At 42.8% G+C, this 25,458-nt stretch overlaps 1 protein-coding gene across 1 annotated transcript in view; it reads left to right on the forward strand.

Annotated features, from left to right (window-relative positions):
* The window catches only part of DST (dystonin), a 745,723-nt gene that overhangs the window by 354,713 nt on the left and 365,552 nt on the right, over positions 1-25,458 (forward strand). Inside the window, exon 9 of the mRNA XM_077290007.1 lies at positions 9,171-9,337. Within this exon, the coding sequence (XP_077146122.1) occupies positions 9,171-9,337 (167 nt within the window). The remainder of the gene's footprint in view (positions 1-9,170; positions 9,338-25,458) is intronic.

Here is a 25,458-nt window from a genome sequence, read left to right on the forward strand (position 1 = left end):
AGGCCTGGACTGGGCACGCTGCCATGACATTTATTACGTGTGCATTTCTCAGCTACCAACATGGCTGCTTCCAGCAGAGCTAGGGAGTGATCTCTGGGAAGAATCAGGATGCTCGTCTGACTGTGCTGCTCCGTGTCCGAGATTCGGGATACAGAGAGATGTGACCTGACTCCTCTAGAAATGGGCAATGTCTGTGGATGCGTGCGAGCTGAGAAGGAGGAATCCTATATTGATCCAGCAAAGGCTCCTTTCACTCCTGCTAAGAATTCTTCAGGAAGAAAGTTTTTCAAAAGAAGAAAATCCGACAAAAGGAAAGAGCCTGAGACTTGTGGCGGAGCTGAAGCCACAAATGATGATGTGGAGAAGACAGAAGATGGATGTAACCCTGAGGATTTTGTGGTGTCTGTTGGTGGAGCTTACCCCAGAGGTACCAGTGATGGGCAGAGGTCCCCCAAGCATGGCTCCAGCAGTAGATCCTCAGCCGGGGACAGCGCTGTGATATTTCACTGTGATCGACACACTAAGCCGACTGCACAAAAGGACGTTATTTCTCTGGAAAACTTTGCTGTGACCAGACAACTTTCTTTCCCAAACATTCCGAATAAACTAACATGCTTTCCTTATGCGGATGTCTGTCCTCAGAGAAAGGCTTCCAGCCTGTCGTCCATTGACCGCGTGAGTGCACAGTGGAAAACTCAGACAAGTTGCTTTTTTGAAGAACTAAAGAAAAGTGATGTGAAGGGGGTGACAAAAGTGAAGAGCAGTGATTGTGTTGTGTATGCCAGGTACTTCACAGCTGGTGAGATTGCGAGGCCGTCCTATGCCACATCTCCATCTCACGTGCCAAAAGATTCACAGGTGCACTGCGCTCCCTCACCGGCCTGCCAGGTAACTAGAACGAGTGCCAATAATCTGCTTCTCCTGTGCCACATCTTGTATGCATGTCTGTTCCAAATGTTTACTGAGTAACCGCACGATAAATGGTTAACACAAGCTCCCGAGATCATAATAAAGCTACTGCAAACTAGTAAAGCTTATGTCTAAGACCTTCACAGTTACACAGGAATAGCTCCCAGCAGCTGAGCTCTGGTATTTATGGCACACGTGTAGGACAGACGGAGCAGTGTGGCCAGTACACACCGACACTGCTATTGTGACTGAGCAGTGTCCTTGGGCATACCACAGAAGCCATTACATGGGCAGTTGGTGGCACTGCCTGTGATCTGAGCAGTAACCCAGTGCTATATGTGACCGTGCTCTGATCGGCGATGATAGCTGTACTGGCTAATACATAGTGCTGCCCTGCAAATATTTTAGGTTTTCATCTATTACGTAAACGCTACAAAGAAATCCTTATGGTTACGTCTTGTTCCAATGCAGGTTTGCATCAAGATTATTATATACACTGTTTGGCTATAAAATGAAAGTGCATAACATCGAGTATTTGTAAGTATGGCTTTAGGCCTCCTCCCCTACACAAGTGTATTAGCATTCTAAACACTAACAAAATGTCATGAAGGGCAGTAATGCCGGATTGCCGTCCAGGAGGGCTGGCAAACAAGGGGAAGCCAGGAAAGCCACATCAAGACTAGGGAACCCAAAAACACAGGCAGGATCGAGAGGAAAGACGGGAGATCAGGCCGGGGTCAATAACAGAAGTCACTAATACTACTGCAGAAACGGCTATAACTGGCAGCCATGGACTGACTGCAGATGGTTTAAATAGAAAGGAACCCACCCCTGCTTCCAGAAAAGTCCTAAGGCTAAGTGCACACGTTACAGAATTGCCGTGGACATTTCCGTGGCAATTCCGCAACTCCTGCTGCGGGTATATCGCATGCGGAAATGGCATGCGTATTCCCGCTAAACACTAGAGTTTTGCAAGCATAATTAGCTTGCAGAATGCTAGCGTTTTCCAAGCGATCTGTAGCATGGCTTGGAAAACTGATTGACAGGTTGGTCACACTTGCCGAACATAGTGTTTGACAAGCGTGACCAACTTTTTACTATTGATGCTGCCCATGCAGCATCAATAGTAAAAAGATCTAATGTTAAAAATAATAAAAGAACTAAAAAAAACAGGTATTCTCACCTTCCGACGGCCCCCGATCTCCTCAGCAGTGCACGCGGCGGCTTCCGTTCCCAGGGAATACTGTGTGTGAAGGACCTGGAATGACGTCATGGTCATGTGACCACGACATCATCCCAGGTCCTTCGCACACAGCATCCCTGGGAAAGGAAGCCCCCACATGCACCGCTGAGAGGCAGGAAGACTCCAGGGGCCATCGGATGGTGAGAATATCACTATTTTTTATTTTAATTATTTTTTTTAACAGTGATATGGTGCCCAGTCCGTGGAGAAGAGTCTCCTCTCCTCCATCCTGGGTACCAACTGCACATGATCCACTTACTTCCCGCATGGTATGCATAGCCCCATGCGGGAAGTAAGCGGATCAATGCATTCCTATGTGTGCGGATTCCCCGCGATTTCGCAAATTAATGAACATGCTGCGTTTTTTTCCGGAATGCGTTTCCGCTCAGGAAAAAAATGCAGCATGTGCATACAAAATGCTGATTGCATTCTTTTAATAGGATGCTTAATGTGAGCAGTTTTTTCGCAGTTTTATCGTGTTTTTATAGCGAAAAAACGCGAAAAACCCGGGATGTGTGCACCGAAATGCCAGAACAAAACTAAAGGTAGCAGGAACACAAGTCTCAGCAGAGCTACGTTTTAGCACAGCAACGGTTGCGCTGCCTAGCGGCAACTGTGGCCTTAACACCGTGCCGCCTGGTAAGCGTGGCCGATGTGGCAAGAGCACGTTCATACATGGATTTTACACTTTCCCAACCATCACCCCTAGATCTAATCAGTGATGACAGCGGCATCTTAGTGGTTGACCAGCAGCGATGAAAGAGGCACACAGCTGGCAAACCATGACATGTCGGGTTAATAAATTCTCCCTTTACAAGCCCTCAGGTACTTGATTTGCTTTTAGGACCATCATGTTGGGTATTTCCTAGCGTCCATGATGCTACATTTACTATAGGTGTGTTATATACCATTACAGGCTTGTCTACATCTCACCAAGTCACCTTCCTCCTTTATTCACTGTCCTCCATCTCCATCGCATATTAAATAGTAAGTCTTGCCAGATGTACGGGTTTTCTTTTCAAATGGAAGTTCAGCATATTGTAGAAATGATGCGGTACAGTAGGTGATTAGGTGACAAAACATTTTATAGTACTGGACAACCCTGTTTATTGTACAGTAGCGGTCAAAAGGTTGATGTCATAAGTACATGGACATTCTGCACCAAAATTATAAGACCCTCATGTCTCCCTAATAGTCGTAGTTGTTGCACTTTCTGCAGTGATGCTTATGAATTATGTAGGATGTGAGAATGATAATGTATGTAAAGTGCTGTGGAATTAATGGTGCTATATAAGTGAGTAAAATAAATGCTGTCTGTATGGGATTTTACAAAAATGAACAGTAAAGTTTTTTGCTATTGTAGATACCAAGTTTGCAACAGTATTGAGTTTAGTAACACTATATTTTCTGTCCAGTTAATGTCTGTTGGTAAGAAGAACTGGCCTGACCAAAATAGACTGGTTATTGTCTATTGCAGAAGTGGGCAATTAATATTCCCGAGGGGCCGCATGAGAGATTGTGGCTTTTGTGGAGGCTGAATCTATAGGCCGAAATTAATTCTGCTCAGTATTAATATTAAAATATTAATTACAATTAATATTACAATAAGATAATTACCGGGATATAACTTAATATTGAGCAGAATTAAGTATGCTGGAAATTCTCTATTTATAGTATAAGCCCACACACAGCCCCCAATATAGAGTGTGAGCACCCTCATGGTCTCTCTTTACAGTATCGGACCCCACATAACCCCCTGCAAACAGTATGAGTTCTCACATAGTCCCCTATACACAGTCTAAGCCCCACATAACTTCTCTATATACAGTATAAGCCCCCACATAACTTTTCTATATAGTGTGAGCCCTACATAGCCCCTCTATATGCAGTATGAGCCCTCACATAGCCCCCTATATACAGTATAAGCCCTCACATAGCCTTTTAAATACAGTATTAACCCTCACATAGCCTTTTATATGCAGTACTAGATGTTGGCCCGATTCTAACGCATCGGGTATTCTAGAATATGTATGTAGTTTATTTATGAAGTTTTCAGAATAATGCAATTTATACACAGGATTCGGCTGGCCGGGCGCGACCGATTAGCGAAGCATGGTTCAAATTCAGCGCCAATTCGCGGCCGGACTGCGCCTGTTACTGATTGTTCGTGGCTGGCCGAGCGTGACCAATCAGTGAAGCCAGGGCCTGCTCCAGGTTTCTGATTGCCCCGGGCGAAAGAGTCTCAGTGGGCCCCCTCTTTAAGGCCGGTTTCACATTTGCGGTTGTGTCCGCAGTGTTTCTTCTGCAAATATCCGCATGCGTTGTGTATTCCTATCTTTAACATTAGGGACGCATGCGTTTGCGATCGTTCGCGTTTTACCGCGTTTGACGCCGCATGCGTCTTTTAGTCGTCTGCGGCTTTCGCGGAAATGCAACATGTAGTAATTTTTGGAGGCGTCAATTTACCGCCTGGAGACGTATGCGGTCGATTGCGCAAGGAATGCGCAAAAAAACCCCGCATTGCTGTCTATAAGAACGCATGCGTTCACAAGCACATGCGTTTGCTTGCGTTTGTGAACGCATGCGTAACACCACAGAAAAACATGTCTAGACACTAATTAGTCACCCCCCCAAAGTCACCCCAAACAAGGAGTGAACAAATTATAGGTAAATTATGATATTTACATAATAACTAGCATCTCTGCCTTTATCACCCACTCCTGGTTTTGGATTGCAAATACTGATATTAAATACCGACCAAATACTGACAGTTTTAGGACAGCCTTGGTTTGGAGAGGAAATACATAGGAGACACGGTCAACACAAACAAAAATAAAGTTTATTAATGAGACATATTATTCACATTTAAGAAAATTGCTTGTACAGATAAAATTACAACAGGACATTTACACAACATTGTCCTGCCATGACACACGTCCAATATCAGAATAAAAAAAGGCAGCAAATTGGTCCCGCATGTGACCAACTTCAGCAGTTGCCCGCAGCGGGTGATGCTGGTAATCGGGCAGTGGGTGTGCAACTGGTTCATACAGTTCAATGTTGGGTTGCTCCTTAGCCATTATATAATTGTGCAGAACCACACAGGCTTTGACCACCTCGTCGACTGTCTCCATTTTTAGATTAATGGCTAATGCAAGAATGCGCCATTTTGAGACTAGAATCCCAAAGGTACACTCTACTGTTCGTCGGACCCTGGTCAGTCTGTAGTTAAAGATCCTCCTAGTGTGGTTCAAGTCCCGACTGGAATATGGCTTCAGTAGGTTTTCACACATCTGAAAGGTCTCATCCCCACCATGACAAATGGCATCGGTGGACCTTGAGGTGGAAAATTAAAATTTTTGCCATACACACGGCGGCCCATATCAGAGTTCTTAAAAGTCTGGGAATCGTTGCCACGGCCAAAAGCTCCAATGTCCACGGCGATGAAGCGACAGTCCGCATCGGCTATTGCCATGAGCACAACAGAAAAATATTTTTTGTAATTGAAGTACTCCGATCCTGTTCTGGCTGGTTTGATAATGCGAATGTGCTTTCCATCCACCGCTCCCAAACAGTTGGGGAAATCACACACATTCCAGAATTTTTCCGCAATTTTAAGCCACATTTCGGCGGTGGGTAGGGGTATAAACTCTTCCCGGAGTACATTCCACAAAGCCCGGCAGGTGTCCGCAACTATTCCGGACAGGGTGGATATTCCGAGCCGGTATTGGAAGTGGAGGGAGGTATTGGAAGTGGAGGGACGATAAACTCTCTCCGGTTGCAAGAAATCTGTAAGAAAAACAAACCAAAAAAAAATTACAATCTATTCTATTTATGGTGTGGTTACGCTAAAGACAGAAAGGAAAATACCCAAAAAATACATGTCAGAACACCCAAAATTTGGACTGTCATTGGTTTAGATTTGGCACGTACCTTAATGTAACCAGCAGACGTTCCTCGGGTGGATGGAATCGCTCTACGGAGCTGGGTGTCCTGTCTCCGTATGGCTCCTTGGACACGAGCAAGCAAATCCCGGAACGAGTCTTGTGACATCCTTGTATATTCATGGAATTTCTCCGGGTTGGCATTAAGCTCGCCATACACAAGAGAAATATAGCACAGCCACGTAGCATATAAAACACAGCCCACGTAGTATATAACACAGCCCATGTAGCATATAGCAGCCACGTAGCATATAGCACATCCCACTTAGCATATAGCACAGCCCACGTAGCATAACACAGCCACGTAGTATATAACAGCCCACGTAGCATATAACACAGCCCATGTAGCATATAGCAGCCACGTAGCATATAACACAGGCCACGTAGCATATAGCACATCCCACGTAGCATATAGCACAGCCCACGTAGCAAATAACACAGCCACGTAGTATATAACAGCCCAGGTAGCATATAACACAGCCCAGGTAGTATATAGGACAGCTCACGTAGCATATAGCACAGCCCATGTAGCATATAGCACAGCCCATGTAGCATATAGCTAGCATATAGCACAGCCACGTAGCATATAACACAGCCACGTAGTATATAACAGCCAACGTAGCATATAACACAGCCCACGTAGTATATAACAGCCCAAATTGCATATAGCAGCCATGTAGCTTATAACACAGGCAACGTAGTATATAACACAGCCCACGTAGCATATAGCACAGCCCATGTAGCATATAGCACAGCCCATGTAGCATATAGCACAGCCCATGTAGCATATAGCACAGCCACGTAGCATATAACACAGCCACGTAGTATATAACAGCCCACATAGCATATAACACAGCCCACGTAGTATATAACACAGCCCACGTAGCATATAGCAGCCACGTAGCTTATAACACAGGCCACGTAGTATATAACACAGCCCACGTAGCATATAGCACAGCCCTCATAGCATATAGCACAGCCACGTAGCATATAACACAGCCACGTAGTATATAACAGCCCACGTAGCATATAACACAGCCACGTAGTATATAGCACAGCCACGTAGTTTATAGCACAGCCCACGTAGTATATAGCACAGCCCACGTAGTATATAGAACAGCCACGTAGTATATAGCACAGCCCATGCAGTATATAACAGCCCACGTAGTATATAACACAGCCACGTAGTATATAGCACAGCCACGTAGTATATAGCACAGCCACGTAGTATATAGCACAGCCACGTAGTTTATAGCACAGCCCACGTAGTATATAGCACAGCCCACATAGTATATAGCACAGCCCACATAGTATATAGCACAGCCCATGTAGTATATAACACAGCCCACGTAGTATATAGCACAGCCACATAGTATATTGCCCAGCCACGTATATTGCACAGCCACGTAGTATATAGGCCACATAGTATATAGTACAGCCCATGCAGTATATAACACAGCCCACGTAGTATATAACACAGGCCACATACAGTAGTATATAACAGCCCACGTAGTATATAACACAGCCAAGTAGTATTTCACACAGCCACGTAGTATATTACCCAGCCACCTATATTGCACAGCCACATAGTATATAGCACAGCCCAGGCAGTATATAACACAGCCACGTAGTATATTGCCCAGCCACGTAGTATATTGCCCAGCCACGTAATATATTGCACAACCACGTAATATATAGCACAGCCCACATAGTATATAGCACAGAGACGTAGTATATAACACAGCCCATGCAGTATATAACAGCCCATGCAGTATATAACACAGCCCACGTAGTATATAACACAGGCCACATACAGTAGTATATAACAGCCCACGTAGTATATAACACAGCCAAGTAGTATTTCACACAGCCACGTAGTATATTACCCAGCCACCTATATTGCACAGCCACATAGTATATAGCACAGCCCAGGCAGTATATAACACAGCCACGTAGTATATTGCCCAGCCACGTAGTATATTGCCCAGCCACGTAATATATTGCACAACCACGTAATATATAGCACAGCCCACATAGTATATAGCACAGAGACGTAGTATATAACACAGCCCATGCAGTATATAACAGCCCACGTAGTATCTAACACAGCCCACGTAGTATAGCAATGTGGGCACTATATCCCTGTTAAAAAAAAGAATTAAAATAATAGGCAGCATCAATAGTAAAAAGCTGGTCACACAGGGTTAATAGCCGTGTTAACGGACTGCATTACACCGTGGCATAGCGCGGTGTAACGCAGCCATTAACCCTGTGTGAGCGCTGACTGGAGGGGGCACCGAAGGAGAGTAGGAAGGTGCGAATTTGCGGCCGGACTGTGCCCATCGCCTGCCGGCCGCGACCAATCAGTGACGCGGGATTTCCTTGACAAACAAACGGAAGTGACCCTTAGACAATTATATAGATAGATAAGCCCCCACGTAACCCCCCTAAAAAGTAATTCATACTGAACTTTGCTCTCATGCGCCAGCGCTCTGCTCCTGTCTTCGGTGCATTGACTCCACGCACAGCAGACACAATGTAATGACGTGATCTTGTCTGCTGTCTCAGTTGCACACGCTGATTGGGGGATAATGGAGCCAGTGGCTCTGTCCTCCATCAGTGTATTCTCTGCTGTATGCATCCTGAGGATGAAGATAGCGGTGACATTGAGGAGCAATATGGTGTGGCGTGGGCCACTGTTTTCAGCCCTTAGGATTCGACTGGAACAGCAGATCAGTTTTAGGGATTTAGCGTTGTTTGCCAGTTAAAGTAGTTGACATGTGACATCAAGTGTCATTGCTTCTCATCGCTTCTGACAAGGGAAGCAGATAAAAATCTAGGTGCACGTGACCGCATTCTTGCAATCATGTAATGGTTGCTGAAACCAGCACGCACAGGAAGATCACAATAATGTGTAATATACACACTGTTAGGATTCAGTAAGCTCCAGTTCCTTCTGGAATATTTCCCCAGAGTGGGACAACTCCATTTAAATGCTTTTGGTACCTCAAGTATATATTGACTGGTGGATTAGATCCTTAACAAGATAAAAGTTGCACCTTACTCTTTTTCAGATTTCTGACATTCATGTTACTGGAGAGTCAGAGGATATGTCAGCCAAAGAGAAGCTTCTTCTTTGGACACAACAAGCTGCTGATGGCTACAGTGGAATTCGATGTGAAAACTTTACCACATGCTGGCGAGATGGGCGACTCTTTAATGCCATCATTCATAGATACAGGTAAGTGTGCATGTTGTATTGCTGCACTTTCATTAATTTCGTGCATATAGTTTACAGTATTGTGGCACAGTTCGCAAGCAATCAGATAATCCACCAAGCAAAAAAAATGTCTGAGCTTTGCAACTAAAAAATATTTCAGAATATTGTAATTTCCCTATATAATTTAATGCAGTATTGAATTAGATCTACTGTCAGGTTTCACAATACAGACTAACGAGATGATGAGTCTGGTGTACGTTCTTTGAAAAGCCATGTTAGAATGGCTGTATAATCCTGATAGTATAATGAACATTATGAGTCCAGCGAATAGAGAGTTCATGAGTCCAAGCGTATTCAATCTAAGGCCACCCAGCTTGACTGCTGCAGCTTGTCCCCGGCAGTGTGAGATCGCAGCATCAGCAAGGAGGAGGTACTCTGAGGTGCTATCTTCCTAACTTTCAAAAAGATTATACAGCTATTCTAGCATGAGTTGTCAAAGTAAGTACTGTCTCATAAGGTATGCAGGTTGTATTGCGGCAGATCTTCTTTATGAATATATTTACAAGACCTCCCCATTCAGTATTTTCTTGATATCAGATTTAATGAGTGTTCTCACTAATAATTTATTACATTGCCCCTGACAAAGCAGAAATTAAATGCACATGTGGGTGTGGGGTAGCGTTCAGCACTTGGTTAGGAAACATTGTGTTTGCTCAGTAACCATGTTTAAATACACATGTGGGTAAAGCAGTTGTAATGATTGATTTGGGGGGCTTATGCTGTTATGATAGGCTTGTGCCATGAATTTGTGGTTACTGATATATATTTTATGTGATAATGTGATTCATTTACAGTTTATGATGTTCTACTCTAAAGCTATGCATAACACATTGTCCCTTGTTGTTTCAATTTTTATTTATCTTTCAACTGTAAATAGAACTTTTGTAAAAAGTTTATATTTTGGAGTTAATATATTAAACAAAACACTACTGAACAACGCTCCCTATAAAGCTGGGGTCACATTTGTGAGTTCAATACGAGAAACTCACGCGAGTCTCTCACATCACTACCTGGCACTGCCGCCGGCACTCAGGACCGGAGCGTTCAGCTACATAGAAATACATGCGGCCGCACACTCCAATCTTGAGTGTCGGCGGCAGTGCCGGGTATTGAGGCAAGAGACTCGCGTGAGTTTCTCGTACTGAACTCACAAGTGTGATCCCGGTCTAAGAGTAGTAAAAAATTCTCTCTATTCCATGTTAAACAGTACAACATAGTGTGAGGGCAGCATTTTGATCCTTAACCCCTTAACGGATTCTGCCCATCATTGGGCGCCTCCCCCTGTTTGATATGGACTCCGGCGATGAACCCGCACCTTTTCCGGCACATGACAGCTGATCTGATCAGCTGATATGTGCCCCTAACAGCCATGAGTGGAATCGCGAACTAACCGCAGCATATCACGAGCACGAGCATATCATTAACACAAAACTGAAAACAAAGATTAAGAAACAACCACAAGACGTATTTCATCAACCAAGGTATAATTGTAATCAGTATAACAGGGCCAACCTGTCACGGTCTGCAGGTTACTGTGCACAATCCTGCTGACAGGTTCCCTTTAAATTAGTGATGTGTGTAAAGTAAACATTGGCTGATTGGTTGACCAAGGTGTGAAATTGAACAATACCTGACCAACTCAAGGGCTGACCAATGTGTGAAAGTAAAAAGTTTCCTACAACTCAATGCTCTGCCATAATCTTAGGTAAACTTTTCCCGACCAATTCAACTCCCCCCGCTGTTACATTTGTAATTGTGTATTTTTTTAATGAACTCATGGACTTTTTGTTCAGAATCACTATTTTTTCAGACATAAAAATCTTTTTCCACTAAATAATTTGCCCTTTTTTCAAAATGGTTTTATGGTATCACATATGTCTTTCATTGGCAACCTAACACCTTGCATTGTTCATGCTTCTGTGGTGGAAGAAAACTGAACATTGGGATCCTGAAAAACGCAGCAAAATATCCAGCAAAACCTTCTATTTGTAAGCAGCTTCTTTAGGCCGGGATCACACTTGCGAGAAACTCGCACGAGTCTCGCATCTCAATACCTGGCACTGCCGCCGACACTCGGATCGGCGCGCTCAGCTGCCGGTGGCAGTTCCGGGTTTTGAGGCCAGAGACTCGTGAGAGTTTCTCACAAGTGTGATCCCGGCCTTACTGCCAAAAGAGCAAGATTTCCTGCAACAAAAATGCAACGTGTGAACATAGCCTTCTATGGATCAAAAAACGCTGCAAAAACGCTGAAAGAAGTGACATGCTGCAGTTTAAAAAAAAAAAAAAATAATAAATATCAGTTTTCCAATTCAGTCCAAAAAATAAAAACAATATGTGTGCATGACATTTCTGAAATATCACAGCTTTTGTTGGTACTGTAAAAAGCAGCTTTTAATTTGAATAATTATTAGCCATAGAAAAAATGCAATTTGTGAACATAGCATATGTTGTATCTTGTACGATGAACATTGTTCGGGTTAATGGTGAAGTGCTGAGCCACAATTACACAGACTTTTCCAATGATGGGGCTGAGGATTCTCTAATTTCTGTTTTGTGATTAAAAGGGTTGACGGTCTAAAATGTCACGCTGTGTGACTGCGGACTTATAAATCCCTCCAGTACACTCACTCAGAGGATTCGCCGGTTTCTGAGTTGGGAGCGGAGGGTATGTATGCGTTAGTCATACTCTTGGCTAGAACCCAGCTAGTGGGCATCGCCTCACTCCATGCACTTGTATTTAGCGAGATCGCACACTCTCTAGTGATGTGGACTTGGCCATCTAGTCGGCGGGGCCTTGCTCAATACAGGTGTACAGAACAAGGCCATGCCCACTGGTTGGGTTCTGGCTGGGAGTATGCATAAGGCATGCATCACTGCATTTCCTGGCTCAGAAACTGGCGAATTCTCACAGTGCACACTGCGTGCGCTTGAGGGGATTTAGGAGTCTGCAGTGACACAGAGTGACTGCAGACTTATCATTTTAGACCGGACAACACCCTATAATAACTAATGTTGTTTAGATGGTATTGTAGGCTACACTGTGAATTTTATTGGTACTCCTAGCTAAATGGTTGATTTCATATTTCGGAATGAGGTCTTGTATCCACTAGAGGATTCTAGAAGTGTTTAAAGGTAATCTGTCATTAGGATGAACCCTTTTATGCCAGCTGTATGGGCATGTACGGTAGGTCTTGAGAAGCTGATTAAAATGATACCTTGATATCTGTTATCCGATCTTTTATGCTATAGAGAAATCCATGTTTTTTTGTAAGTAGATAAGCTGTTCCTCATATGGACCAGACACAGATCAGCACGATATTCTGCCTCCAAAGCTTATTTTAAGTAAAGCGGAGCATTACCATTGCAAGATATCTAACCAGCACAGTAGAACTGAACTTTGTCTCATAACAAACAGCTGCAGCTCTCACAGCTTTGCTGTTTTGCAACCCAATTTGCCTGTGAGACGGGAGCTGAAGCTCAGAGAAACCTGTAGATATGTCAGGTATAACCACCCACAGCTTTGCCGTGAGAACAGGAGAGCACCACTACACAACACACTGGTAACACACTGGTAACGCGGCTGTCACGTGGTTTCCACAACAGAGAGGAGCCAGAAGACTGCAGTATCTGATTTCTCCTACTCCTGCACTGAGAAGAAGCACTTTTCCTTTATTTTAATGGTGTTTACTCCTTTTGGCAGAACAGGGGTTAATCGGCCTTGTTGGAAAACCCTGAGCTCTCAGTTAAGCTCAGATAGCAACTCCCGTTCCCTTTATGATCTGGCTCCTGATTCAAATCCATGTCAGAGCCAGCATTTGCTGCATTGCTAAGGAGGAGAGGAGTTCATGTGAGAAGGAGTGCTGGAGGAGTTATCTGTGACTGTTTCCTGGTTTGTAAGTGTGGCAATTCACTTCCCTCCTCTACTTTGGTTTATTCCCCTTCCTCTACTCCCAGGTGCATTCCTCTGTTATATGTGAGTTAATATTTTGTATGCCTGTTTTCTATTAACCCTCGTTCGTGTACTGCGGTGCACAGTAGTGTCCCTCTTCACTGGGTGGGGGAAGAGAACAAACGGAGGGCTAACTCAGGAGATAAGGCAAGGGTGGCGGCCTGACATCTTCACTGATGAGGGGACAGTGATGGCCATTGTAAAACCTTCAGCTTGCGCATTTTCAGGTAGTCTATTGTGGATTTTGACGGGTGTAGGATCGTCCGTTTCCATTTGTAGATGCCGTCCTCTTTTCAGCTTCAGTTTGTTTTACAGATGGTGTTAATTTGCATTAATAATTTGTTGAAATTTCATTTAATACATTCTTCCCTCTACCGATGGAATGCACCATTGGCTGCAAACATGTCAGTGCCATTGGCTGCAACCCAACCCCAAAGCAGCATGATTGATCCAACCCCCCCATACACTGTAAGTCCGCAAGGACAGGGTCCTCTCCCCTCTGTACCAGTCTGTCTTTGTAAATTTGTTAACTGTAAACGATATCTATAACTCTGTACGTAACCCCTTTCTCATGTACAACACCATGGAATTAATGGTGCTATATAATAATAATAATAATGATTAATGGGTGGCATGATGTTCTTTCCTGAAATTCTGTGCCATTTTTTGTCCACACATTCCTTTGATCCTTGTGGCCAAAGAGTTCTATTTTAACCTCATTGGTCCACATGACTTGTTTCCAAAATGCATTAGGCTTATTTAGATGTTCTTTTGCATACTTCTGATGCTGAATTTTTATGGTGAAAAAACAGGAGCGGTTTTCTTCTGATGACTTTTCCATGAAGGCCATATTTGTGAAGATGACTCTGAACAGTAGAACAATGTACAACAAATCAAGATTCTGCTAAATCTTTCCGAAGGTTTTTACAGTCAAGCAGGGTTCTGATTTGCTTTTCTAGCAATCCTGCTAGCGGCTGTCACTATACTTTTGCTTGGTCTTCCAGTTCTTATCTTGACCCCCACTGTTCCTGTTAACTGCCATTTCTTAATTCCATTTCTTAATTTCATTTTGAACTGAGGAAAAAACAACTTGAAAACGCTTTGCTTTCTTCGTATAGCTTTCTGCTTTGTGGGCCTGCACCATTTTCAGAGAGCTAGGCAGCTGCTTAGAAGGACCCATGACTGTTGTTATTTGGCAGAAACTAGAGGCTGGGTTTTTATAAAACTGGGAGATTTACATCACCTGGCCTTTCCTAACAATGATAGTGAACTAGTCATAACCCTAATAGGCTAATTAAGGTATGAAACCTTGGTCAAAGTTATCTGAGCACAGAAATCTCAAAGGGTGCCAAATTTTTGCATCGTCCCATTTTCCTTTTTGTAATTTTTAAAATGTAAAAAATGACTATACATATATTTTTACGTAAAATACAAAGGAAATGTGTCATCTCCAACTTTAGGCCTTTTAAAGATCATTTCATCTCCAACTTGCTTAACTATTCAATAAAAGTATTTTTGACCAGGGGTACCTAAACTTTTACATGCCACTGTACATCTTCATACTAAGTAGCCATGTGGGCCCTGCGCACTACAGTACAGACTATGTGCACAGTTCTTTGTTGTGTGCATGAGCCATAAGATGTAATTTATCAATTGATAAAACAAACTGCTATAAACAAGATTTCTTACAGCTCCATCAAAGAAAAAAAAGTTAAGCTCTCAGAATATGGTGGCACAAAAACTTTTTTTTTTTGTAATTTTAAAAGTAGCAAAAACCTTATAACTATGATATTGCAAAAAAAAAATTATACCGTATTTTCTGGTGTATAAGACGACTGGGCGTATAAGACGACCCCCAACTTTTCCATATAAAATATGGAATTTGGGATATGCCTGCTGTCTTATGACGGGGGTCATCTTATACGCCCAGTCATCTTATACGGCGTATGGTTCCCAGGGTCTGGAGGAGAGGAGACTCTCCTTCAGGCCCTGGGATCCATATTCATGTAAAAAATAAAGAATAAAAATAAAAAATATGGATATACTCACCCCTCCGTGAAGCCTGGCTGTCACCGCTGCAAGCGTCTGCCTCCGTTCCTAAGAATTGCAGAGCATGAAGGACCCTCGATGACGTCGCAGTCCTGTGATTGGTCCGTGACCGCTCATGTGACCGGTCACCTGACCGTGACGTCATCGAAGGTCTTTCGCGCTCTGCAATTCTTAGGAACGGAGGCAGACGCTTGCAGCGGTGACAGCCAGGCTTCTCGGAGGGGTGAGTATATCCATATTTTTTATTTGTATTCTTTATTTTTTACATGAATATGGATCCCAGGGCCTGAAGGAGAGTTTCCTCTCCTTCAGACCCTGGGAACATCCAGGATCGCTTCCTGTACACGCCGTACCCGGCGTATAAGACGACCCCTGACTTTTGGGACAATTTTTAGGGGTTAAAAAGTCATCTTATATGCCGGAAAATACAGTATATCACTTGTGATGGTTTCAGGTGGGCATACTTTATACATGGACCTCAACACCTGAACTCACCATGGGACTCCTGACCAACAGCCTCATAGACACAGTCCCGGCTTTGTTTGAGAAACCAGAGTTTTTCACACAAAAAAAAGGAAAAATACATGCAAAGTTAATCAAGAGCGATGATTTTCTTACTGGTCTTCGTGAGGAAGCTTGGTGTAGTTGTATGCTCCTGATTCATGAAAAGTTGCATGCCTCTTCATCAATCTGAAGCGCCTGACGAGTGTCATGCACCTCTGTGTGCCACGTCAGAAATCTTACTGTCGTCAGGGACTGGATTGAGATTTCTGGCATAGAAAATACTACAGCTCGTCATGAATTAGACAAGCTTTGTCATCACCCCCTGCGGTGTCCACGTAGTGCCCCAGCTCTGCTCATTTGGGCAGAGCCGGGAGAAACTGAGGTAAAAACGCCAAATGTTGCAAAAATTTTGGTGTAACTCTGAGTTTTACCAAAATTTTTTGCCTTTCCAAAGCTTTTACAACACTTTTGGGATGTAAAAGCATTGATAAATCTTTGATAATGTGTGTCACAAAATTATACCTAAAACATATACGACTCGTCTCAGATATCAAGACCTTAGATAAAGATTAAAACTTACGACAGTGTGTTGGAAAGTAAAAATTCTTTGGGTCCTCAAGACAAAAATTGTGGCCTAGGGTATTTCCATCACAACTACAGTTGGGCTCAAAAGTTTACATACCCCTGGAAAAATTTTGCTTTCTTGGCCTTTTTTCAGAGAATATGAAAGATAACACCAAAACTTTTTCTCCACTCATGGTTAGTGTTAGGGTGAAGCCATTTATTGACAAACTATTGTGTTGTTTTTTTTTTTAATCATAACAACCCAAAACACCAAATGACCCTGATCAAAAGTACACGTACCCCATTTCTTAGTACCGTGTATTGCCCCCTCTAACATCAATGACAGCTTGAAGTCTTTTGTGGTAGTTGTGGATGAGGTTCTTTATTTTCTCAGATGGTAAAGCTGTTCACTCTTCTTGGCAAACAGCCTCCAGCTCCTGTAAATTCCTGGGCTGTCTAGCATGAACTGTGCGCTTGAGATCTCTCCAGACTGACTCAATGATATTGAGGTCAGGAGACTGAGATGGCCACTCCAGAACCTTCACTTTGTTCTGCTGTAGCCAATGACATGTCGACTTGGCCTTGTGTTTTGGATCGTTGTCGTCTTGGAACATCCAAGTACGTCCCATGTGCAGCTTCTGGGCTGATGATTGCAAATTTTCCTCCAGTATTTGCTGAATACATGCTGCATTCATCTTTCCTTCAACTTTTACCAAGTTTTCTTTGCCTTTGTAGCCTACACATCCCCAAAACATCAGCGATCCACACTAATTACAAGTAAACAGGTCAAAGGTGAGGATGTCACCTTTAGTAGCCATTCAAACCCATTTGTGTCAACTTCTGTGCATGTTATCAGGCCAAAATCACCAGTGTATGGGAACTTTTGATCAGGGTCAATTGGATGTTTTGGGTTGTCATTGTGATTTAAAAAGAGAAAACACAGTAGTTTGACAATAAATGGCTTCACCCAACCACTAACCATGAGTGGAGAAAAAGTTTTGATGTTATCATTCATATTATCTGAAAAAAACGCCAAGAAAGCAAAAATTCTGCCGGGGTATGTAAACTTTTGAGCACATCTGTATGTGTGACTGAGAAGGGATTACAGGTCTATGTATGGCGTCTAGAGGTGACTGGGATTATGTAGCTACTCTACACTGTAATTCCCATAGAAGTGAATGCATTTTTCGTGGTTCAGCTGTTTCTCTTATCTACTAGTTCCTTCTCGGCTAGGAATAACCCTAGAATGTCTACTTCTCTAGTGAAAGGTGCTCCCTGTGCTGTACCTAAAAGCAGCAGCGAAATGCTTCTATTAACTGTAGGTGATGATGGCAGTTACAATATTGTTTTGTAATGTGTTAAGTGGTATGTAGAACATGGCTTTGTGTAAACATGTCATGGCATAAAGGCTATATTGTGAGGTGCTAAATCCAATTTCTGTACTTGTTTGTTTCATGTACAATGCCCTGTAGCCACCGCTTTGCAGGTCTGTTTGCTCTGTGATTAGTGTAGTAGAAGCTGAGATTATTTTATGGCTGTATTATAATTAATGAAATAAATATAGGCTTCTGACTGAGCACGAGCCCACTACATTTACGGGGTCACTGTTCAAACTTGTTTCCATCGCTCAGGCCTGTGCATGACTCACATTCCTTCTGACTGGAGCATAAAAGACCAAAACATGCACTCATTTTGCTGAGGACCTAAAGGGAGCACAGGGAGGAAAGCTCGTCTCGCTCTTAATGACTAGTATATGACAAAAAAAAAGAAATTCGGACATTTTATGCTATATCTGGGACATCTGCTTTCCTATATCATTTGCATAAATTGACATACAGAAGAGATGGAACACGTTCCCTAAGGAATTGTTTGTTCTCTCTCCTTTGTCACTTTTGGATGCACCGTAATAATAAAATTGGGGGAGCTGAATTTGATGTGCTGCTGTGTGTGAGGGGCTTTACATTACAAGCAGTTAGTGGCCTGTTTATCACAGACCACCATAGCATGTTGACCTCATTTGGCCTTTAGCACCGCAACAGTTTGTCATTACATAGATTACATAAGGTGTTGAAATCGTTCTGCAACAATTTTGACTTATGGAGACAGATTAACTTCTTTGCAGTTACCACAATTTAGGCTCCATTCACACATCCGTGTGACACGTCCAAGTGCTTTATAATTTTTTCTTAGACAACACTCTGACCCATAGAGTAAAATGGATGTATTTACATATCCAATAAAGTCTTGGATCCGAGAGTAGAATCCAGGAGACTCCGAGCATGTCCTATTCCGATCCGATTTGCAGATCAGACTCGGTCATTTATGTCTAACGGGATCCACGAGACAGGGATGCATATCGGAAGGCTTCGGATTTATTTCAATTTTTCACTTGTGTCTCACGGATCGGTTGCTTGGTGATAAACTGGATTAAAAAATGTGACTTTCCAAGGGTTTTTTTTATTGGCTTGAAGCAACTAGGATGATACCTGGGAAAATTTGGTCTGTTTCTCTTTGATGGTAGCAATCACGTGCATGTGCAAATCCACCTTTAGTTAGAAGAACTGATATGCTCTGAACAGCCCATACTCAAGAGATTCTCTATAGGATTTAGATCTGGGCATTGTGAAGGCTAGGGTAAGCAAGGAAAGCTCACTGTCGCGCTCCTGGAACCAATCCATGACTGTTCATGACTTGCAGCATAGTGCTTTGTCCTGCTGAAAGCGTCCTGCTGCCAGAAGGTAAAATAGCTGGTAAAAAGAGTCGAACTTGGTCTGTCAAAATGCTTAGGTAAACCCTACCATCCAAAAGGCCATTCACACGTATCCAATGACCAGGGCCGGACTGGCCATTTGGCAATTCTGGTAAATGCCAGAAGGGCCTGTCTGGTCATGGGCTGCCTTGTCTGCTACGTTGTTAACAGAATCGGTGTTCTCAAGATGCCCATACTGTTAAGAGTTGTGTAGGAGCACAAAGTTGCTGACTCCGTCACTTACCTCAGCAGGCCACCGGTATCATTAGAAATATTTGTCTTGTAGTAAATCTTCCTTTCCTCTATCAAGGGTAATATTAGTAATATATCCCATCTGGTGCTTGGGGATGGAGACAACATGGGCCTGTGTGATTTCAAATGCCAGGGCTGAATTTCATCCCCAGTCCGTACCTGCCAATGACCCATTGTGTGCCAAGAAAGCATTCCTTCTTTACACTGCGTTCAAAGTTATTATGCAAATGCTATTTTTCTATGATTTTCCTAAATGGTCGATGCAAACGTGTCAGTATAGTATTCAAATCATCAATCGCTAGAGTGTACATCAAATTTTATTGGACAAACCTCCCAATGAGAACAGTATTTTTTTTTAAACTGAAAAAAATCAAAATGCACTTTTTAAAATTTTTATGCAACACAGTTTATAAACATTTTATAGGTTGAAAAGAGCTGAAAATGGTCATTTGTTGAACTTGCAGCATTAAGAGGTGACATTTACTGAAGTCAAAAACTTTTTCAATCAAACACATCTTGCCAGGCCAAGTTACCTGTTAACAAAGGACCCCTTCTTTGATATCACCTTCACAATTATTGCATCCATTGAACCTGTGAGTTTTTGGATAGTTTCTGCTTGAATTTCTTTGCAGGATGTCAGAAAAGCATCCCATAGCTGCTGTTTTGATGTAAACTGCCTTCTACCCTCGTAGATATTTTGATTTAGTATATGCCAAAGGTTCTCAATAGAGTTAAGATCATGGGAGGATGTTGGCCACACCATGACTTTTTCTCCACTTATGTCCATAGCAGCCGATGACTCAGAGCTATTCTTTTCAGCATGAGATGGTGCATTGTCATGCATGCAGATGATTTTGCATGGTTCTTTTTGTACCATGGAAGAAAGTGAGTAGACAGAACCCTATATACTTTGTTGATCATTTTCACACCTTCAGGTACCCTAGAGGGGCCTACCAGCTCTCTCCCCATTATTCTGGCCCTAAACAAGACTCCACCACCTCCTTGATAACTTTGCAGCCTTGTTGGGACATGGTGACCATCCACCAACCATCCACTACTCCATCCATCTGGACCATCCAGGGTTGCACAACACTTACCAGTGAACAAGACGGTTTTAAAATTAGTCTTCATGTATGGCTGGGCCCACTACAACTGTCTGCTTGTCAGCACTGTTTACGGGTAGCTGAATATTAGGTTTATGCAGAGCTGCAAGCCTCTGGAGGATCCTACACCTTTAGGATTCCAGCAGCTTCAAATACCTGTTTGCTGTTTTGTAATGGTATTTTAGCAGCTGTTCTCTTAATCCAATATATTTGTCTGTCAGAAACCTTCCACATAATGCCTTTATCTGCACGAACCCAAGTGTTCTCTGTATCTGCAAGGGGAGTTTATTAAATGTATAACCATTATTAAGTTTTATGTGTTGGGTGACACTTGTTTGAAGGGAACCTGTCACCCCCCAGGGCCTATTAAAGTAAAAGAGCCACCTTCAGCAGCACTAAGGCTGCATTTTGTGAAGGTGGCTCTTATGTTTATTATCCCTAGGAATGCTGAAATTATGAGTTTTATAAATTTCCTGCCATACCTTTATTGAGTCAGGGAGGTATGTTTTCTCCCCCTGACTCAACCGCCTCGCAGCCATCCATCATCCCCCATCTTAGTGCTGCTGAAGGTGGCTCTTTTACTTTAATAGGCCCTGAGGGGGGTGACAGGTTCCCTTTAAGGCTATGAAACAAGTAAATGACTGGATCTTGGTGTGAATAAATAGCATAATTAGGTGCAAAGGGATGATAAGGTGAGCAACAGGGATGAGCGAGCTCTAAAATGCTCATATGCATGTTTCGAGTAACTAGAATAATGGGAGTCAATGGGAAATCCAAGTATTTTTCCAGCAGACCTTACAAGGTGGCCTGTGGGGCTGTGAAAATGTTGAAATGGATGGAAAATGTGCTGAATGGGAGGAGAACAGCATGGTGAAGACCCCTGGAAACATCTCTGACTCCCAGATCACTGCTGAGAACAATGGTGTCACACTATTACTCCACTTTAAGCACTGACAAGAAAACATTCAAAATTGACAAGAAATTGGAGTTCACATGAAAAAAATGTTAAGAAACATTCTTTCCTGAACAATGCAAAATTTAAAAAGGATTTTAAAAAAACAATATTTTAAGTAAACCAAAATGTAAATCTTTATAAAAAAAATCGGAAATGTCAGTGTAATTTATGAAGGAAGCAAGAACTATAAAAAATTAGTGACTCAGAGGGACTCAGATACACCCTGTATTAGATATAAAGGGGGGCCTTATACACATGCTGTTCAAATTGCCATGTAGTGGTACTCCTAGACTCATAAAAGCTATGCACTAAGTGCATGAGCTGCCAAACATTTGGAAGCAGGGTCATCTATACACCCTTGAAGGTGCTAACTCTAATACCTCATGTAGTTGATGTATTCATATACTCATAAAGGCTTTGCACAGAATGCAAAGCCAGGAAAAAATTAAAAGTAGAGTCATCCATAGACCCTTGAAGGCAACAACTGGTCGGCCTCATTGAAATATTGAAGATTAAAAACACTTTCTGTGCTGCTGTTATCTGGTGGCATGGAAAACTCAGGGCTAATCCAGGCTTTGTTCATTTTTATCAGCGTGAGCATGTCAGGATTTTTTCTTGACAGCCAAAAGCACCTGTCTGTTGTTATCTCCCTGGTGGCACTAATATCCTGCTTAGACCAGACGCTAGTGGCAGGGCAGCACAACACCTCCAAGGCATAGAGGGACAGCTTATGCCAGATGTCTAGCTTTGAGCCCCAATAGTTTAAGGTCACAGAGGAATTAGGGAGTACGCTGGTTTTGTCAGCCAGGTATTACTTGACCATCTTTAAAAATGTTTCCCTCCTTGTGAAAAATACCCGATCGGTGGACATGAAAACTGAAAGGGTGTCATGAATTTGGCCCAGGCCTTTGAAAGTGTACCCCTGCCTCTGCTGTACCTGCTGTGTGTCTTCCTTGTCTGGCTTGCTTTGTCTGTTGGGAATTTTTTCAACATATTTTCCACAATGGCCTTCTGGTATAGCACAATTTTAGTATGCTTCTCCACCTTTAGGAAGAATCAATTCAAGGTTATCCTATTAGCGTGGGTCTAGCAAGGTGAATAACCAGTACTTTCTTTGGCCAAGTTGAATGATATGCGGGGTTCACGAGAAAGGTGTGTGTCCACTAGTGGGCCCAGTCCTTCTCAGCCCTTACCCACATTTACATTGTGTTTCTGTTTTTTTTTTATTTTCGGTGGCTAGTGTGAACATGACACACGGCATGCACACCAGTTTATATCCCAGTTCATACCTTTGGGTTTTTCTCAGTCGGTTTGCATCAAAGCTTCAGCTTTAGTTTTGAGCAGAGCCAGCTTTAGTTGTGAGCAGAGACAGTTTTTTTTAATTTAACTGTGTTTATTGATTTTAAACATTTTTAAATGGGAGGGATGAAGATGGGAACAGAAAGGAAACAAGGAAGTGGGAGGGGGCAGTAGGCGAGGTATAACTAGAGGGAAGGAAAGGGAGAGGGGAAGGGGATAACAATAAAAGCTAGGAAACTCCGTAGATACAAAGTTCCATCACATTTGTATATGGAATTAAAGCAGTTGTATAGTGTATCTACCTTGAAGTTATATTATGATTTGGAAGTTCCTAGTGACCAGTATATAAAGGTAAACCACGAAGAATACAAAAATTGTGTGTTGTCCAGATCGGCAAGTAATATCCATCAGCCAGACATTGACTCCAAGAGTCAAGAAACAGTTTAAGCACCAAGATATTTCTTTGAATTAGGAAATGGCAGAAATTGATTTCCATTTATCCCATCTCTTAGAGTGTTTTTTTAAGTTGCCATTAATAATGGCAAAGTGTAGTTCTAATAAGTAGTGTAATGATATTTTTTCCAAAATATCTGAAAATTTAGGTACGTCTATTCTTTTCCGGTACAATGCCAGTGAATTCCTAACCACCAGGAAAATATGAATTATAACAAGTCATGTCGAAGGATCCATCTCTTCCAGATCGATTGAAAGAAGAGCAGTTTTTGGGGGTTAACAAAAAATGTATCTTAAGAATATAATCAATATATAGCGATATCTGTTTCCATAGACCTTTGATTTTAGGGCAACTCCAAAAAATGTGGAGTAGGTTACCAGGTAGTCCGCAGTCTCTCCAACATAAGGATGAGTTCTTTGGGTTAATGTGAGATAGGCGAGAGGGAGTGTAATACGATCTAACAAGGGTTTTTCCAGTAAGCCTCGTGAAGAATCATGGAAATGTTTGATGAATAAGAGTTTCTATTGGCATTTTCCCATTGTTCAGGGCTTATTGAAGTATTTATTTCCGATTCCCATTTTTTCATATACGCATTTTTATGGAAAATATTATCTTTATTAAAGTAACTGTAAAAGTTTTTAGTGCTCCATAAAAATTTATTGTTAAGGTTATTTAATAATAGTGAAACAATTTCCGCCTTAGGAGTTTTATTGCTTATGAATTTACGGATAATGTATTTTAATATTGAAAAGAACAAAGTCTTGGGAAGCTAGATTAAATTTTTCTTTGACTTCTTTAAATGGTATAATATTGACCCCATTGTGTATATCTATTACTTTTTTGATGCCTGATTGTTTCCAATTATCAGGAAAGTCTATTTGTGAGCAGAGACAGTTTAAGTAGGCACAGAAGTGGGATTGCTGTACTGATTATGGCATCATCGATGCTCACCATCTTTGTGCAGTCCTGAAAACCAGCAGTCCTGCAGTCTTGGAGAACCACAGAAATATTCAGACATTTATGCCCACTCTTCAGTTGCTATGTGCAGAGGCTGCCCAGAATACCGACGGGCGTGTTGGAGCTGGTAATTTACAAATGGCTTCTGCTGCTCACAAAGCCTTTCCAGCATGTGCAGTGTGGAGTTCCAGTGTGTGGTGACGTCAGACACCAGTCGGCAGCAGCTGTAACCGACTTACGGAAATGAGCGCTGATGCGGCATACCTTGACCAGGAGCTCGGGCAAATCTGGGTGGGTTTTCAGTAACTGCTGAATCACCAAGTTTAGCTTGTGGTCTAAGCATGGTACCTGTGCGAGCTTGCCAAGCTTCACAGCCACCACCTTGTGATGGCCTTTGTCACATACGACCATACCTGGTTGGAGGTTCAGCGGCGAAATCATCTACAGATCTGTCTCGTCTATTATTCCTTTCAATAACTCTGCTGCGGTGAGGGTTTGTCTCCTAGACAAATTAGTTTCAGCAGTATCTGTTGCTGCTTCACCGAGGCCGTGCTGCACAGCTTCCAGCTGAGGCAGACAACGTGCTCTGAGATACCAAATTTGAGCTGGAGAATGAGGAAGAACAGGAAGGGGTGCAGGAACTGGTGTAGGAGATGGAGGAAAACCCAATAGAAGTAGGGCCAGCAATCCTCGGCATTGATAGCACATGTGCCATGCCAGGGTGGGACTCGGTACCAGGCTCCACAATGTTCACCCAGTGTGCTGTCAGGGAAATGTAGTGTCCCTGGCCACAAGCGCTTGTCCACGTGTCAGTCATTAAGTGTGCATCCTCAATTACTGCATTGGTAAGGGCACGGGGAATGTTCCTGGACACGTGCTGATACAAGGTGGGGCCTGGAAATGTGGCCGTTTAGCATTTGAGCCTGTGGGAGGGTGGCTGAACGCTGTGCTGAGACAAGTTTTTGGAAGTGCCTAATGATGGTGCCTCGAAATGTGCAAGGACAGGTGCACAGTTCGAGGCATCTGCACCAGTGTCATGTACAGAGGATTGGGAAGCACCTAGCACAGGGGGAGAGGCAGTGGTATTACCCGATGGCACCAATTGTGGACCCAGGCATTCAGGCCACCAAGTCGGGTACTTAGATGACATGTGTCTGATCATGCTGGTGGTGGTTAGCCTCTTAATGGTCAGGCCCCTGATGATCTTAGCATGACACAGGTTGCAAATGACCATTTGTTGTCTCAGA

This window comes from Ranitomeya variabilis, chromosome 2 (assembly GCF_051348905.1).
Source record: "Ranitomeya variabilis isolate aRanVar5 chromosome 2, aRanVar5.hap1, whole genome shotgun sequence".
Lineage (NCBI taxonomy): Eukaryota > Metazoa > Chordata > Amphibia > Anura > Dendrobatidae > Ranitomeya > Ranitomeya variabilis.